At 36.6% G+C, this 14739-nt stretch overlaps 4 protein-coding genes and 1 pseudogene across 4 annotated transcripts; 1 reads left to right on the plus strand and 4 right to left on the minus strand.

Annotated features, from left to right (window-relative positions):
* Positions 1–349: 349 nt before the first annotated feature.
* LOC130502388 (uncharacterized) lies at positions 350–4056 on the plus strand (annotated as a pseudogene).
* A 57-nt stretch (positions 4057–4113) lies between these two features.
* Positions 4114–5447, minus strand: LOC108839884 (uncharacterized). The gene is made up of 4 exons (XM_018612665.2): positions 5103–5447; positions 4719–5028; positions 4600–4650; positions 4114–4518 (listed from the first exon to the last, which is right to left on the minus strand). Exons 1-4 carry the CDS (start codon positions 5387–5389, stop codon positions 4141–4143), a joined length of 1026 nt encoding a protein of 341 aa, XP_018468167.2. The 5' UTR covers positions 5390–5447; the 3' UTR covers positions 4114–4140.
* Positions 5448–5992: 545 nt separating this feature from the next.
* Positions 5993–6993, minus strand: LOC130502387 (dof zinc finger protein DOF4.7-like). The gene has a single exon (XM_056997183.1). It carries the CDS (start codon positions 6871–6873, stop codon positions 6151–6153), a length of 723 nt encoding a protein of 240 aa, XP_056853163.1. The 5' UTR covers positions 6874–6993; the 3' UTR covers positions 5993–6150.
* A 2296-nt stretch (positions 6994–9289) lies between these two features.
* On the minus strand, positions 9290–11300 carry LOC108840209 (cinnamyl alcohol dehydrogenase 7). Its single transcript, XM_018613043.2, has 4 exons — positions 11076–11300; positions 10858–10971; positions 9778–10445; positions 9290–9687 (listed from the first exon to the last, which is right to left on the minus strand). The coding sequence occupies exons 1-4, from the start codon at positions 11159–11161 to the stop codon at positions 9464–9466; spliced, it is 1092 nt and encodes a 363-aa protein (XP_018468545.2). The 5' UTR covers positions 11162–11300; the 3' UTR covers positions 9290–9463.
* Positions 11301–13211: 1911 nt separating this feature from the next.
* On the minus strand, positions 13212–14719 carry LOC130502391 (probable cinnamyl alcohol dehydrogenase 6; the record flags this gene model as incomplete). The annotated part of the gene is made up of 4 exons (XM_056997186.1): positions 13212–13630; positions 13721–13874; positions 13949–14172; positions 14431–14719. Coding segments are annotated over 4 exons (876 nt in total), but the record flags the coding sequence as incomplete, so codon positions are not given.
* Between the last annotated feature and the right edge of the window lie 20 nt (positions 14720–14739).

The following is a 14739-nucleotide window of genomic DNA, read 5'->3' on the forward strand; positions in this document are numbered from 1 at the left end:
TTGTGTAAATATAAAATACATTTTCAGATTGCTGTGTCACCACAAAATTTACACCATGCAATCAAATCCAACGTTACAACTTGTTCATTGTGAATGAAATATAAACACTCCAAAGATGTCAGAAACTGATAAGAAAATTATTGCGAAATCTTAAAATATCTATTATGAGGAAAGGAAGTTGCTGGGAAATCAGAAGCCCAACATAATTTTTTTTTTTAAAAAGAAAGACGATCATGAAACTCAAATATTCTTCTTTGAAACCGAGTCCTATTAAAACTCTAATGTCAGAAGTCAAAGTAACTCATAGTTAGGTTTTGGTATACCTATTCCCGTTTAGTCTTGGAATTTACTTAACGAAAAATTAAACCACACGCATATATAAATACAGATGTCTCCGCAGATATCTTATTCTTACATTAGCTTCGATCATGAGATTTGGTAAAGAGAAGATGATTTTGCAGAATATAGCTTCTTCGTCGATGATCTGTTTCCTTCTGTTGCTTCTTCTTCCAAGGTGAGTTTATTTTTATCTTCATGATATTTACGTTACGGTCAAACCTACACATTCACATATATGAACATCTATGTATGTTATGTGCACAAAGCTCACAAGTTTCTCAAATCTCATGCATATTTTCGTTTGTTTGTTTGGCAACAATTGTGATCTTTGTTTGTCTTTTTAAAAGATCATAGATTTTGACATAGAAAATTTGATTAACCAAAAAGTATTTGAAGGTAATACAATTTGTATTTGTTTTGTGTCTAATTAACACTAGAACCAAACCCTAATCTCTGTCATCCGTCATAATTAACTCCGTTAACTGTATATATGCAACTGCACCGAGCGTTTTCAATTCAATGCATTGACGTTATTTTTTCTTTGTGACTTTATTTAATTGTGATTATTGAACTCTTACAGGAATGGAATAAGTGCAAGAGCTCCAACAGTGCAGCAGATAAGAAGCAGACATGGAACTAGAGAGGTATGTACAACATGTCTTTTGATCAATGATTATATATGTGCTAAATAAATTATATAACCTTTTTCAGGTGGTAGTGGACAATGGGATTATCAGAGTCAGTTTCTCTAGTCCTCAAGGACTTATAACTAGCATCAAATACAAAGGAATCGATAATGTTCTTAATCCACATGTCCGAACTCGAGGGTGATTATTTAGTATTCCATAAACTTATATTGATTTTAGAATATAAAAGTAAGCCTGCTTAATTAATTCTGGTGTACTGTTAGGTATTGGGACATAACATGGCAAGGAGAAAACATTCGGGGCTTGGATGGGTAAGTAAATACTTAGTTTAAAATCTTGTCTGAAATTGTCAGTTGGACAAGTATTTAATAAAGCTAAACACGTGTTTACATTCACAGAGCATGTATCTACTTCGCTCGGTTTAACAGTTTGTTTTTTTCAAAAAGAATATTTAATCTTCATAATTTATTAACTCTGTTTTTCATTGTTTATCAGAATTGAAGGAACCAACTTTAGAATTATAACTCAAAATGAAGAACAAGTGGAGATTTCATTCTCAAGAACATGGAATGGTGGTTCTAAACATATTCCACTAAATATAGATAAAAGGTATATTATACGAACAAATACGTCAGGAATCTACGCATACGGAGTCTTCGAGAGACTTTCCGAATGGCCAGAAGTCGAGATGGGTCAAGTTCGAATAGTATTCAAACTCAACACTGATAGGTATTTAATACGTTTTCATTATAAGAAAAATCAACGATGTTCATGTTATTTGTTTGATATACACAATTTTATTTATATTTGGTGTTGTTTTTATATATTTGTAGATTCCGTTACATGGTGGTGGCAGATAATCGGCAAAGACAAATGCCAACTGACAATGACCGTGACATCCACCGTGGCCATGCCAAGGCTCTTGCTTACAAAGAGGCTGTACAATTGACTCGTCCTAATGACATTAGGTTCAAAAACCAGGTAATTAACTATTATATATGGAATTTTATTTTATTTTAAATATAATATAGGATGGATACGGGATAGAATTTTTTTTAAAAAAGAAGTTATATGGTTCAGCAAATCGGATTGCTAATCTTAATTTGTTATTCCATACAAAATCTCTAATATTTGAATGTTTGAATTGAATGGTATATAGGTGGATGATAAATACCAGTACTCATGTGAGGTCAAGGACAACAAGGTGCATGGTTGGATCTCGACCAAGTCCCATGTCGGTTTCTGGCTCATCTCCCCGAGTGGCGAATACCGCTCGGGTGGACCTAGCAAGCAGGAGCTCACGTCTCACGTCGGTCCCACGGCCATCACCGTAAGGATTGATCCAGAACTACTTGCTCTTAGATTTCAAAACTAATTAGGAAAACACGATTATAGTTTTTCTAAAATTTAATCAATTAATCTAATAATGCAGAGCTTTACAAGCGGACATTATGTTGGTCGAGACATGGAGACAAGGTACAAAACTGGTGAAGCGTGGAAAAAGGTCATGGGACCTGTTTTCATTTACTTAAACTCTGATTCTACTGGCAATAATCCACGACATTCATTATGGGAAGATGCTAAACGACAGGTTACTAATTTTGTTATAAGATATTGTTTTCTTATATTTGTATCTAATTTATTTACGTAACGTAAAAGAATGGACGTTAATTTCGTTATAATAATCTCCAGACTGAAGAGGAAGTTCAAGCCTGGCCGTATGATTTTGTAGCATCCTCTGACTTTCCTTCTCGTCAAGAAAGAGGAACTGTTACCGGTCGGCTCTTAGTCAACTACAGGTACATTACTTTTGAACAGTTATTTACTTTGACCTTTTACTAATATTTTTCTTTTGGTAAACGTTTTCAGATTCTTGACTCCGGCACAATCTGCATACATCGGTTTAGCACCGCCCGGAGAAGCTGGTTCATGGCAGACAAATACTAAGGTATATTATTACTACTCTTTGATGCATTTTCTTTAAATTCGATTTCACTTATTAAATTACACATATTGATCGTTATTGTTATTTTTTTCCAGGGATATCAATTTTGGACACATACGAACGAAACCGGCTATTTCACGATTGACAACGTTAGACCGGGAACTTACAATCTGTACGGATGGGTTCCCGGTTTTATCGGAGATTTTCAATACCAAAACCGTGTTGACATAGCTGCGGGTTCACAGATAAGTCTCGACAGAGTCGTGTTCAAGCCTCCGAGGAATGGTCCAACGTTGTGGGAGATTGGTGTACCGGATAGAACCGCTAGAGAATACTTTGTACCGGAACCATACATGGATACAATGAATCCCTTATACCTAAACCACACTGATAAGTAAGCCTTCAATCCTCATGATCCCGGTTCCAACACCGGTTTTGGTTCTAACGATTCCGGTTTGCTTTTTGTTCCACAGGTTTAGGCAGTATGGGTTATGGCAACGATACACAGAGTTATATCCAAATCATGATCTCGTCTACACAGTTGGAGTTAGTAACTACAGTCAAGACTGGTTCTACGCTCATGTCACAAGGTAAAGATATTATATAATCAAAAAAGGTTTTCTAATCAGTCTTTTAACATTTGAATTCGATTCCTTTTATGCAGGAACATAGATAAGTCGACCTATGTACCAACGACATGGCAGATAGTGTTTCAACTTCCATATGTGAACTGGCGAGGTAGCTACACATTGCAACTAGCTTTAGCCTCGGCTTCACGAGCTAACTTACAAGTACGGTTCAACAACGAATACTCGAGACCACTATTCTCAACGAATAATATCGGAAGAGATAACGCTATAGCTAGACATGGAATCCATGGAGTCTATAGGCTTTACACCATCAATGCTCCTGGAAGGTTACTAAGAACCGGGACCAACACTATTTATCTACGTCAAGCTAAAGCCACGGGACCTTTCGAAGGTCTTATGTATGACTACATTCGTCTCGAAGCGCCTTCCAGAGCTTAGATTCACACACTAGTTCATATTTAGTTTTTATTAATTTATTTTACAGAATTGTTCGGAGATTATATTTTGTATATATTTTTGAGATTTACTGATTATGCATTATTTTTTTTTTCTTTCTAAATAATGAAATTGTTATGGTTTATGCATCAAGAGATTTATAAGTGGTCAACTTTTTATATATTTATTGAAGCATGAATAAGAAAATACCACCAGCAACCGATACATTAAGAGATTCAAACTCACTTTCCATGGGAATGCTCACAAGCTCACACACTTGTCGTGATTGCTCAGACAAACCTTGCCCTTCACTACCTAAGATCAAGCATAAAGGCTTGTCTGCTAAAGATTGAGTAAACTCTAAGGAAAGTTTGGAGACTGGTTTCTTAGTAGCACTTGCTGGATGGCCAGCCAATAGCTTCATCTGAAACCCACGTTGTAGAAGCTGAAGGTGGTTCCAGTTACCAGAAACTAATGGGAGTTGAAAGGAAGCACCTCGGCTTGCTCGCAGAGCTTTGTCGTTGAATGGATCACAACAACCCGGAAGCAGAAATGCTCCATCCTATTCAAAAAACATTATCACAAAGATATAATGATGATTATCATTAGCAGACTTGAGAAGATAAGGCTGATCGTTTGTTACCCAATTAAAAGCCATAGCTGATCTGATTAACGTGCCAAGGTTCCCAGGGTCCTGCAACATACAAATGATCATTATTACGAGGTATCAGAACAATCTAAGCAAGGGGAGATAGCTAAAACCTGTATGTTGTCAAGAACAAGAACTCGGTGAGCAGAAGGGAACCACTTGTCACAATCTCTTGTTATGATCATGTCTTCATCATCATCTTCAAGATCGATGAAGCTGCTAGGGATTCTCATCAAGGCAACGGCTTCAACAGATTCAGTAGACTGCACTCCAGAGAGTTTCTTCATCACTAAAGAACTAACTCGAACAACGCGTATACTTAGACTCTCTAACCCAAGTGGAATCTGAGCTTCCTCGTGGAGAAGAAGACAGTCAATCTCAGTGGCGACTCCTTGCTTGTTCGTTAGGAACAAACATACTTCCCTGCCGTCAAAGTCATCTCCTTTAAATTCAATCAAACAATAAAAAGAGAAAAGGAGATTACTTTCTTCAACTACCTGATTGGGATAGCTCCGACGACGAGAACAGAGCCGTGAGCGCGGCGGTAAGAGGCGATTTGGCGGAGCTTCGAGCAGTGTTTGACAAAAGGGTTTGAAGTGCTGGTGATGGAATCCACGTGAGACGGTAACGTAACCCTCGTCGCCGGAGATTTGTCTGTGAGATCATCGGGATGGTTTATCTGAATATGGGCTGATGAAGCTCGGAGCTTCGGAAGTGAGGTTTTGATTTCGAATGGAAGACGTGGGGACAGAGCTGGTGTAGCGAAAGCACATCCGCAATGCATTTTTGTTGTCTTCTCCGATGGTGAAGTCAGCGGAGAAGATGACTGTTCGTCCGGGGAAGCTACAGATAATCCGTATTATGAATAAAAGCCCATTATGTTAATAGGTCTTGGCCCAATAAGGGCTTTATTTCTCGGCCTTCTTAAAGCGATACCAGTTAAACGGGACGTTAACTAATGGAACTTCATAATTAGATAATTTCTTTTCTTTTTTTCCTTTTTGACTGAATATTAGATATGGAGAAGATAGTGGCGTTTGTGTGTTAATGTTTTAACATTCTTTTGTTGATAATAGTCTTAGTAGAAGATGGAATGATATATTTTTGCTAAGATTAGCTAGATTGATGATGGTCAAAGCCATCTCAAAAGATTCCAGGATCAAGTGATATATACGTTATTTAGTTGGCATAGGACAATAATGATGGATGTATGATCCATGAGAATGTCTTTTACATACATAAGAGAGTTCATGAGTTTCTCGCTTTTCTCTGCCTAAAGCTGAACTTGTCCTCTTCTACTTCACGTTCCTCTTGCTTCTTCATCTTATTATATAATATCAATATTATAAATAAAATATATATATGCTGTCATGTTAAGCAGTTACATGCATATGAATATTATCAGTTATCGAGCAAATTATTATGTTGAAAATAACTACAAGAGGGGAAACTTAATATTACTAATTTGTAATTCATCCATAGCTTCTGAAAGCTAGCTACAATATTAGAGACTAGTAATGGTAATGACATTGAGAATTGAATGAGCTAGGGCATAGAATTATTAGGATTATGGTACCAACTTCCCAAATTACCCTCACGATCATCATTGCTTTCATTGATGCCACATGCTGCTGCTCCTCCCATGGCGGATCTATCGAAAGCCCACTCCGTTGTCGCCGTCGAAGGAGTAAGTAGCTCAGCGTTATGAAACATAACCGGTGGAGAATCTTGTTGAAACATGGAAGTGATGAGCCTCTGTTGCTGAAGCTTCTGGTGCAAATCTTGGTTTAAAGAACTCAAAGACTCGATAGAAGAAGATGCAAGATTGTAGTTAGGATCTAACGGAAACATGTAGCCGGAGAATCCACCCGAAAACGCCATAGCAGGAGGGTCTATATGTGCTTTGTTCATACGAAACCCATCAGCAAGCTCGTGAGACGACAATGGCGCCACAATCGGAGGACGAGAAGACATGACTTGGAGGCTAGAAGGCTTGTTCTTGTTTCTGGTTGAGCCACCGATGGGGACGTTACGTAGGGCTCCGCCACGTGTCCAGTAACGGCGACAGTTTTTGCAGTAGTGACGTGGCTGAGATAAGCTGTAGTTGTTGTAGTAACAGAACTTGGTGTTGACGGAATCACACCTCGGACACTTAAGTACCGGCTGCGCCGCCGGAGATGGTCCCATGCGACTGATCTGATGTGGTGGCTTCTTGATCCTCAGTGGTTTGAAGCTGGTGGTGTGGCTCTGATGGGATGAAGGCATCATGAATTCTTAAGGAGAGATGATGCAATATAGGGGCAAGAGTGAGAGAGAGACTCGGCTCTTGTGATTTTTATGAATCTTCATGTGTATATATATACATGAACACACAGATGTATATAAAATTGTTGTGACATGCATGCCTATTACATCATATTATTTAAATATTCTTTTCTAAAGTTTCCAATACAAACATGTAAAACCAAGTGTATAGTCTATTCAAAAATGGTTACAACTTACAAGTGTGTAGTCTATTTAAATTTGGTTACAACTTAAGTGTATACTCAAAACCAAGTTCACGTAACTAAGTAAAATTACATAGATGAGTCTCTGCTGAATGTTATACTATTCGTTTTTTCTCATCAAACGGTTGATCTTAATGTTATACCATTCAAAGACGAATAGCATTCGTTATTATTAATTAATAATACATAGTTTTAAATATTAGACATAAGCGGTGATAGCGATTGATGCGGTTTAACAGCAAGGACCTCTCAATTCATATGTGTCACCGTTCACTTGTTTGTACCACACGATCAGATTTGTCTTTTCTTTATTTCAATAAAGCATATATACAAACGACAATTGTGAAGTTACTTGTATCCACCTCATTGGTTAACTTCTCTACCACGATTAGACTTGTTATGTGAATCTATTTGTCAAAGAGATACTGAGGCTGATCTTTCGGTTGATAAATTCACCATTCCCAGTTATCTAATAACATCATTCTAAGAGTTTACACAAATACATGTATACCTACGGTTACATATACACATTGTTCAATGTGGGATAACTCATTCCGTCGAGGATAGTTTACCTTGAAGGGGGTTGAATCATTTGTATGTATCACTCATGATTATGAAAATATCTCTTATAGTAGTATACTATGAAGGACAAAATAATGTCAATCTAGGGAAGAGAGAAGTGAGGTAAAAGGTACGAGGTAAAAGAAAGAGAAGCCATATCAAGGAGTGGAGTGCTTCGCATTGGGAACAAACTCGAACTTCACTGTCTCCTCTCTTGCTGGAAGCAAACAATACACAAGTCGTACACTTCATTTATTATCCTCTTTGACTTTTCACTTACATTGTTCCTCCATCCAATATGATTATATATTGATTTTCTTATATGTATAACTGTTAGACTAGATGGTTTCCAATCTAAAAATTTACGACAACCATATCAATCGCAAACTAATAGCGACACATATGTCGCATCTTCAACTAATAGAACAAATGTTTTTTTTTTTATGTTACCCATCATTTCAGATCTAATATTTCTTCGGTTTCAGTTTAATTGTCATTGCACTGTAATTTTTTTATTTTAAAATAAATATCGTTTAATTAAAAAATTATCAATAATATTTTCATTTTATTTTTATATCGGTTAAAATATGATTACATACATAGATAACAATGTTTTTGTTTTAAAAATATGCAAAATTTAATATTTTTTTAATCTGTGTGTAAAAACTCAAAAAACAATTTCGACCGGTGATCATTCTGAAATCAAGAGGAACAAATAAGAAAGAAACGTAAAGAAATAAAATTACAAAAATAAAAAGAAATTATTGTTCCATTTTAAATTTTACAAGTAATAATTTTCTTTTCTATTTTTTTACAAAAAAAAAGAATGACAGAAAATGAGAAGAAAAAATTATTCACATATTTTCTTCCTCGTGTCATTTCTTGGTCACCATTTAAATGCCCAGTGACAACTTTCAGACGAGATGTTACTTGTTAGTGAATTTAGGGAGTATTTATTATACGGATAAAAGGCCTTTCGACTGAAGGTGTAGTAGTAGTAATGGCCCTTAAATGGGCTAAACCTTTTTCTTCTTAATTAATCTTGGGTCCTTCGGAAAAAAGGACTGAAGGTATATTTAAAATGTGTTTTTCTTTCCAATAACCATTAATGTGTCGTTCTTCGAGAATTCGAGTCTATATAAATTTCAAATTCAGAGTGTAACTAAAAATCCATAAAAGATTATGGACCTCGTTAAACCACGTATTAATTATTCTTTTCCCACTCTCACGTGGTTCCCATCTTCTAACACCGACAAGTCTGTACGCCAGAGCAACTACGAGCGTTTAGGAAGGCCTATTTTCCCATTTTATTCGTATAAATTAAACTGAATAAGTTTAAAAGAACAAACCTCATTAGTTACTTCAATATGATTTTATCGTTGTCTTGTATTGCGTGCCGGTTCTTGTTGTCTATATCAAATAGTTGAGCTATGTCTTCCAATCGTATTTGCTTTGCTCCCATATAGTTCGTTCACATAACATACTCCTAACTAAAACGGTTTACACTGTTCAGATACATGCACTTGAATAGTACTCCAAAATTGTTTTCTTTCCCAGCCTAAACCTATAGTTCGAATTTAACTTTCCCAAAAAATCTTACTAATATAGCTAGCACATAATAAAATTCAAGTTGTTTCAGTTGAAAAACACAGTAGTAGATACAGACTAAGCCTTCACCAAACAACTCGGAACTTATTAGACAAACTAAACAAGGAAAAAAACGTTTTCATGAAATTAACTAAGTTTTTAAGCTTTATAATTAAGGAATAGGCTTCAATGTGTTGGCAACATCAATCACAAATAATTAATTGAGGAGTAGGCTTCAATGTGTTGGCAACATCAATCACAAAACGGTATCTAACGTTCCCCTTTTCGAGGCGTTCCATGGCAGTGTTGACATAATCCGCAGAGATAAGCTCAATATCTGCCGTTATGTTGTGTTTACCGGCAAAATCAACCATCTCTTGAGATTCCTTTATCCCTCCTGTCATACTTCCCACCACCATCTTCTTCCCTATATGTGAAAACGTAAGCGTTTGTCTAAAAATAAATAACAATAATGGGAGATAATGGTCAAAGATGACATATAGATATAGGCTCTTACCTAAGATGAGAGGCAGAACCGGAAACTCAAGTGGTTTAGCGGGTGCACCAACCATAATAAGTTTTCCCTTATATTTTAGCAAACCAAGAAGCGGAAGAAGCGGATGAGTTGCAGATACGGTATCAATAATACCATCCATAGTCCCCACTGAATCATTCATCTCTTCCGGGTCACGGCTCAGCAAGAACAGATCCGCACCAAGCCGGTTAATCGCCTCGTCTCTCTTACTATCTGACGTACTAATAACGGTAACCTTAGTACCCATAGCCTTGGCAAATTTCACTGCTATATGACCTAAACCGCCTAGTCCCACCACACCAATGTGGATTCCGGGCTTGTCTAGTCCGTGATACTTCATCGGTGAATAAACTGAGACCCCAGCACAGAGAAGTGGTGCTGCAGCGTCTAACGGGAGATTTTCAGGAATGCGGACGATGTAATCCTCTTCACAAACCATATGGTCAGAGTAACCACCATTGGTCATGGTGTCATCGTAGTATTTGCCTCCGGACGTTATGATCATTTTTGGACAGAAGTTCTCTTGGTCATCGGTGCAGATGTCACATGACCGGCACGAGCTGAGCATATAACCAACTCCGACTTTGTCTCCGGCTTTGAATTTAGTCACTTTGGCTCCGACTTCAATCACCACGCCAACAATCTCATGCCTGAAACAATTTAATTCTAATTTAATGATCATTACATATTTTCTTTTTCCTGGTTCAAACCGAGATTTTCTTATTAATTATGGAATTTTGTTCTTAAAAAATGAAATTTTTTAATTAACATCTTTAATGGATAAGCTAATAACACTATTTTCTGTTCACCATAAGACAACTATACAAAACAAGATCGAGTAGTGTCTGGAAAAGTTTGTGTCCAGGCATCAAAATTTATAACTAAAGTTAACATGTCTCATCTCATCCGGTGCAATATACAAAAGTACTCAAGTCGTCCAAAACCCAGCATTAGGTTTGCTGGGTTTACTAGTTTTATTTCAATAAAAACTGGTATTAGTTCAAAAATAAAATCTGATATTAGTCGACGATTACATTTGAGTATGAAAGTGGTGTTTCTTACCCGGGGACGAGAGGGTAAGTAGTAAATCCCCACTCGTTTTTGGCCATACATACATCAGTGTGGCAAATTCCACAGAACAACACTCTGAACCTCACATCTTTCTCTCCCGTCTCCCTATACATTAATTCCACCAAAACTTATTCTTATTCACATAAGAAAATAATTAGGTTAATACTTTTTATAGAAATTACGTAATCCGTTAAGAAGAAAACTGGAACCTTCTTGAGAAACGGAAAGGCGAGAGAACTCCGGATTCGTCTTTCGCGGCCAACCCGAACGCCTCCCTCTCAAAAACCTTCCCCATGATTGATAAACAACAAGAGAATAGAACTTGGTTTTTTTGTACTAACTGAGAAGTGTAGAGATAATGAGGCGAGACACAGGTTTAATATAGGAGAAGCCTGCAGAACCAATGCTAAGAGGAGTGAGGACCATTGCCGGTATGTCATTATTTATGCCGGCCATATATATACACGAAAAACCAATAATTTTCAAAAAACTATTAATGTTATCATATTGAACAAAATATGCTTACCGAGAGTTATACTTCTACACCCCATAGTGAAAATTTCATAATAAAGAAGTTCTACTATATGATTTTTTTTTTGTATTCGAGTAGATTCGCAACATAGTTGAAAATTTTCAACTGAACATGATGTGCTTTTTTATATATAAAAGGCTTGTAAGAAACAAATATATTAGTCATAAAACTCATATTTTTGGCGGTAAGAAAAGCTTAGATTTTTAAATTTTTGGGTTTTGTCGTACAAAGGCAAAGATAAAAAGTCTTTAAAACAATTGAAGCCTAAGAGCATCTTTATCCCTGGTTGTTAGTGGTTTGCTTAGGTTAATATTGGATTAAAAATAAATAAAAAACCCAAATTAACTTAAGCTTCGTTGCTTAATTAAGCCCACTCAAGCAACTTCTATTTTGGACACGTATTGAAACGAGAAAAGAGAGAGGAGAGAGGGGTCGTCGATTTTGTCTCATCTCTCGGTTCTTTCTCTCTCTCTGTCTCTCTCGAAAGCTCTCGGTGACCGAAGGCGATTCTCTGTCTCTCTGTGGCTCCTCGACGACGACGGCGATGGAGGGCTCTCCTTGGCTCGTCGATGGCATGAACGCTGATTCTCTCCCTCTGTGGGTCTCGTCGATGGCGACGACCGCTATCTCTCTGTGGCTCTCCGCAAATCTAAAGGTAAAGTTGATATTGTGTAACAAATATCATGCATGTCTTAGATTAGGGTTATTCTCGTTCTGATTGAAGTTTTGTGTGTTTGTCGGTTCAATTCCGTCTCACAACGGCGACGGAGGAGCTCTTTGTTGATGGGTCTCCTCGTATCGATCAGGTAAAGTTTCATATTTTATTTGTTTTTCCTCTTTTATACTTGTTTAGAATTTTTGTATTTGTTTCCTTTTTGATACTTGTTTTGAATTTCTTTTGAACTATTGGGATTTATTCTTGTGTTTCATGTTATAAATTTTGATTTGTTTGCTTTCTGTTGATTCTTTTCCTTTTGTTTTTGTCTTTCTGTGGTGAGATGGAGTGATCAAATCGCGGTTGTCATGTTCTGTGGAAAGAGACGAGAGACGTGAGGAAGGTTCAACGAAAAATAAGAGACTAGCAATGGAGGAGCAAAATAATGAAATTGTTTACCCAAGTCTATTGCCATAATTTACATCTTAAATACTACTAAAATATTACTTAGCAACCCATAATGAGTTGCAAAGATAAAGATGCTCTAACTCATTTAACTACATTACTAATGTCACAAGACGCGACATGGAAAATTTAAGGTCAGTATGGTTGCCCGTATCAACTGTCAACAATTAGTCCAAAAAAAACTTTGAAAGTTATATTCATAACTAACTTAATCCATACGTGGGAAATGTTCAACCACATATATTATAGGCAATTTTCATGCAGGATCAGTTCACTCTGACAAGTCATGTGGTGGACCATTCCGAGTTAGGAGTCCACATGATATATGATATATCAATATACAATGCGAAGACTACGAGACAAATTGTTCTTTTCTATATTTTCATATAAATTTAATTAACAAGAAGTCAAATAAAAGTGAGAAAAACAGGATAGAAGATAGACACTAAACCCATCACTTCAGTAAAAATGATATTGTCTCATGTTGCTAAAAAATGATCTTGTCTCAGCAAGAAGTCAAAATACAGAAGACAAAAAACAACAGGGTATAATAGATATGAAACCCACTAGTTAAATAATGATAGTTGTGTGATATGAAACCCACTAGTTCAATAACAAAGGGATTGTAATCATGATCATGTCTCTAACCATGTTGTTCATATACAGATCACATCTAAAGTTTTAAAATAAAAATAATAATATATAATAATATATAATAATTAACCAAATTATTTGAAACATCCTAGCTTATGAAAATCAAACCGTTCATTTTCGTCCTAGTGACAATCACTTGAATTACATTCATTTGATTAAATTCAGTTTATTTGGAAAACAAATGCTCCCATTTTGAGACTGTGATTACAATCCAAACTAATGACATGGAGTAAACATAAAAGATCGAGTTTAAGATCGAGTAACAGCCAAAGTGTTCGCAATGTCAATGACAAAACGATATCTAATATCTCCCTTTGCAAGTCTATCCATGGCGGTGTTCACATACTCCATGGATATGGTCTCAATCTCTGCTTTTATTCCATGCTCAGCGGCAAAATTAATCATCTCTTGCGTCTCTTTGATTCCTCCAATAGCACTTCCCGCAATTGATTTCCGTCCTGTTAAATCACGGCTTTTTTTATTTTAATGTTCTAAAGGCTGAATAAACATATGAATATAGTGGCTACTCGTTAGGGTTATATGCATACCCAGGATTAAGGAAAATGCATGTAGATCAAATGGCTTCTCCATTGCACCGAGTAGAACAAGTTTACCGTTGGGTTTGAGTAGTCCAACTAATGGTAAAATCGGATGTGATGCAGAAACCGTATCGATTATACCATCCATAGTTCCCATTGCACCCTGACATAATATAAACTCACTAATTAAAGCTCGATATAAGTATTACATTAAAACTAATAGTTTTTATGTTTTACCTGCATTTGGTCTTCATCAGTACTGACCAAGAACCCATCAGCTCCAAAATTTTCAAGAGCATCCTTAGATTTCCCAGCTGTCGAACTAACCACCGTGACTTTACTCCCAAATGCTTTAGCAAACCTCACCCCAATGTGTCCGAGACCCCCTAGCCCCACGATTCCGATATGTTTCCCCGGTCCGGCCAGTCCAAAGTACTTCATAGGACTATACATCGAGATGCCTATATATAATAGATAAACAACATTTACGTATCACCTTACAAAGATTACACAAATTTAGAAACAGTTTAGATCAATAAAATGTGTGTACTTTGAATATAGAAATGAAAATATCATTATATATTTTTGGTATCTGAAATAAGTATATCGAATTCATAGTGCGGACCAATAAGTCTACAAGATGTATATAATGCGGATCAATAATATAATGATTTAGTGATCATCCAAATGAAACGTAACTATTTTGAACTGATATATACCTGCACAAAGCAAAGGTGCGGCCGAAGCGAGAGGCAACGGGTGCGGGATTTTGACGGCGTAACGTTCGTCGACAACGATGTGATCAGAGTATCCACCATAGTTAACCGTTCCGTCGTAGTGAACTCCATTATAGGTTGCGACTGCTTTAGTGCAGTAGTTTTCTTGATCTTCACGGCAGCTCTTGCACGTGCGACATGAATCTACAATGCATCCCACACCGATTTTGTCTCCAATATTGAATTTACTCACTTTCCTCCCTATCTCAGTCACTTCTCCGACGATCTCGTGACTACAATATACAATCACAC

Source organism: Raphanus sativus, unplaced genomic scaffold (assembly GCF_000801105.2).
Source record: "Raphanus sativus cultivar WK10039 unplaced genomic scaffold, ASM80110v3 Scaffold0537, whole genome shotgun sequence".
NCBI classification, from domain to species: Eukaryota; Viridiplantae; Streptophyta; class Magnoliopsida; order Brassicales; family Brassicaceae; genus Raphanus; species Raphanus sativus.

What these genes read in the sequence shown, in the direction of transcription:
- LOC108839884 (XM_018612665.2), bottom strand. Translation starts at nt 5,389, where the DNA reads ATGCATTGCGGATGTGCTTTCGCTACACCAGCTCTGTCCCCACGTCTT. An exon ending in GTCGGAGCTATCCCAATCAG is followed by an intron (nt 5,029 to 5,102) that starts GTAGTTGAAGAA and finishes CTTTGACGGCAG; the next exon opens with GGAAGTATGTTTGTTCCTAA. An exon ending in CAGCTATGGCTTTTAATTGG is followed by an intron (nt 4,519 to 4,599) that starts GTAACAAACGAT and finishes TTTTTTGAATAG; the next exon opens with GATGGAGCATTTCTGCTTCC.
- LOC130502387 (XM_056997183.1), bottom strand. Translation starts at nt 6,873, where the DNA reads ATGATGCCTTCATCCCATCAGAGCCACACCACCAGCTTCAAACCACTG.
- LOC108840209 (XM_018613043.2), bottom strand. Translation starts at nt 11,161, where the DNA reads ATGGGGAAGGTTTTTGAGAGGGAGGCGTTCGGGTTGGCCGCGAAAGAC. An exon ending in CCTTTCCGTTTCTCAAGAAG is followed by an intron (nt 10,972 to 11,075) that starts GTTCCAGTTTTC and finishes ATTAATGTATAG; the next exon opens with GGAGACGGGAGAGAAAGATG. An exon ending in GGTTCTGCCTCTCATCTTAG is followed by an intron (nt 9,688 to 9,777) that starts GTAAGAGCCTAT and finishes TTTCACATATAG; the next exon opens with GGAAGAAGATGGTGGTGGGA.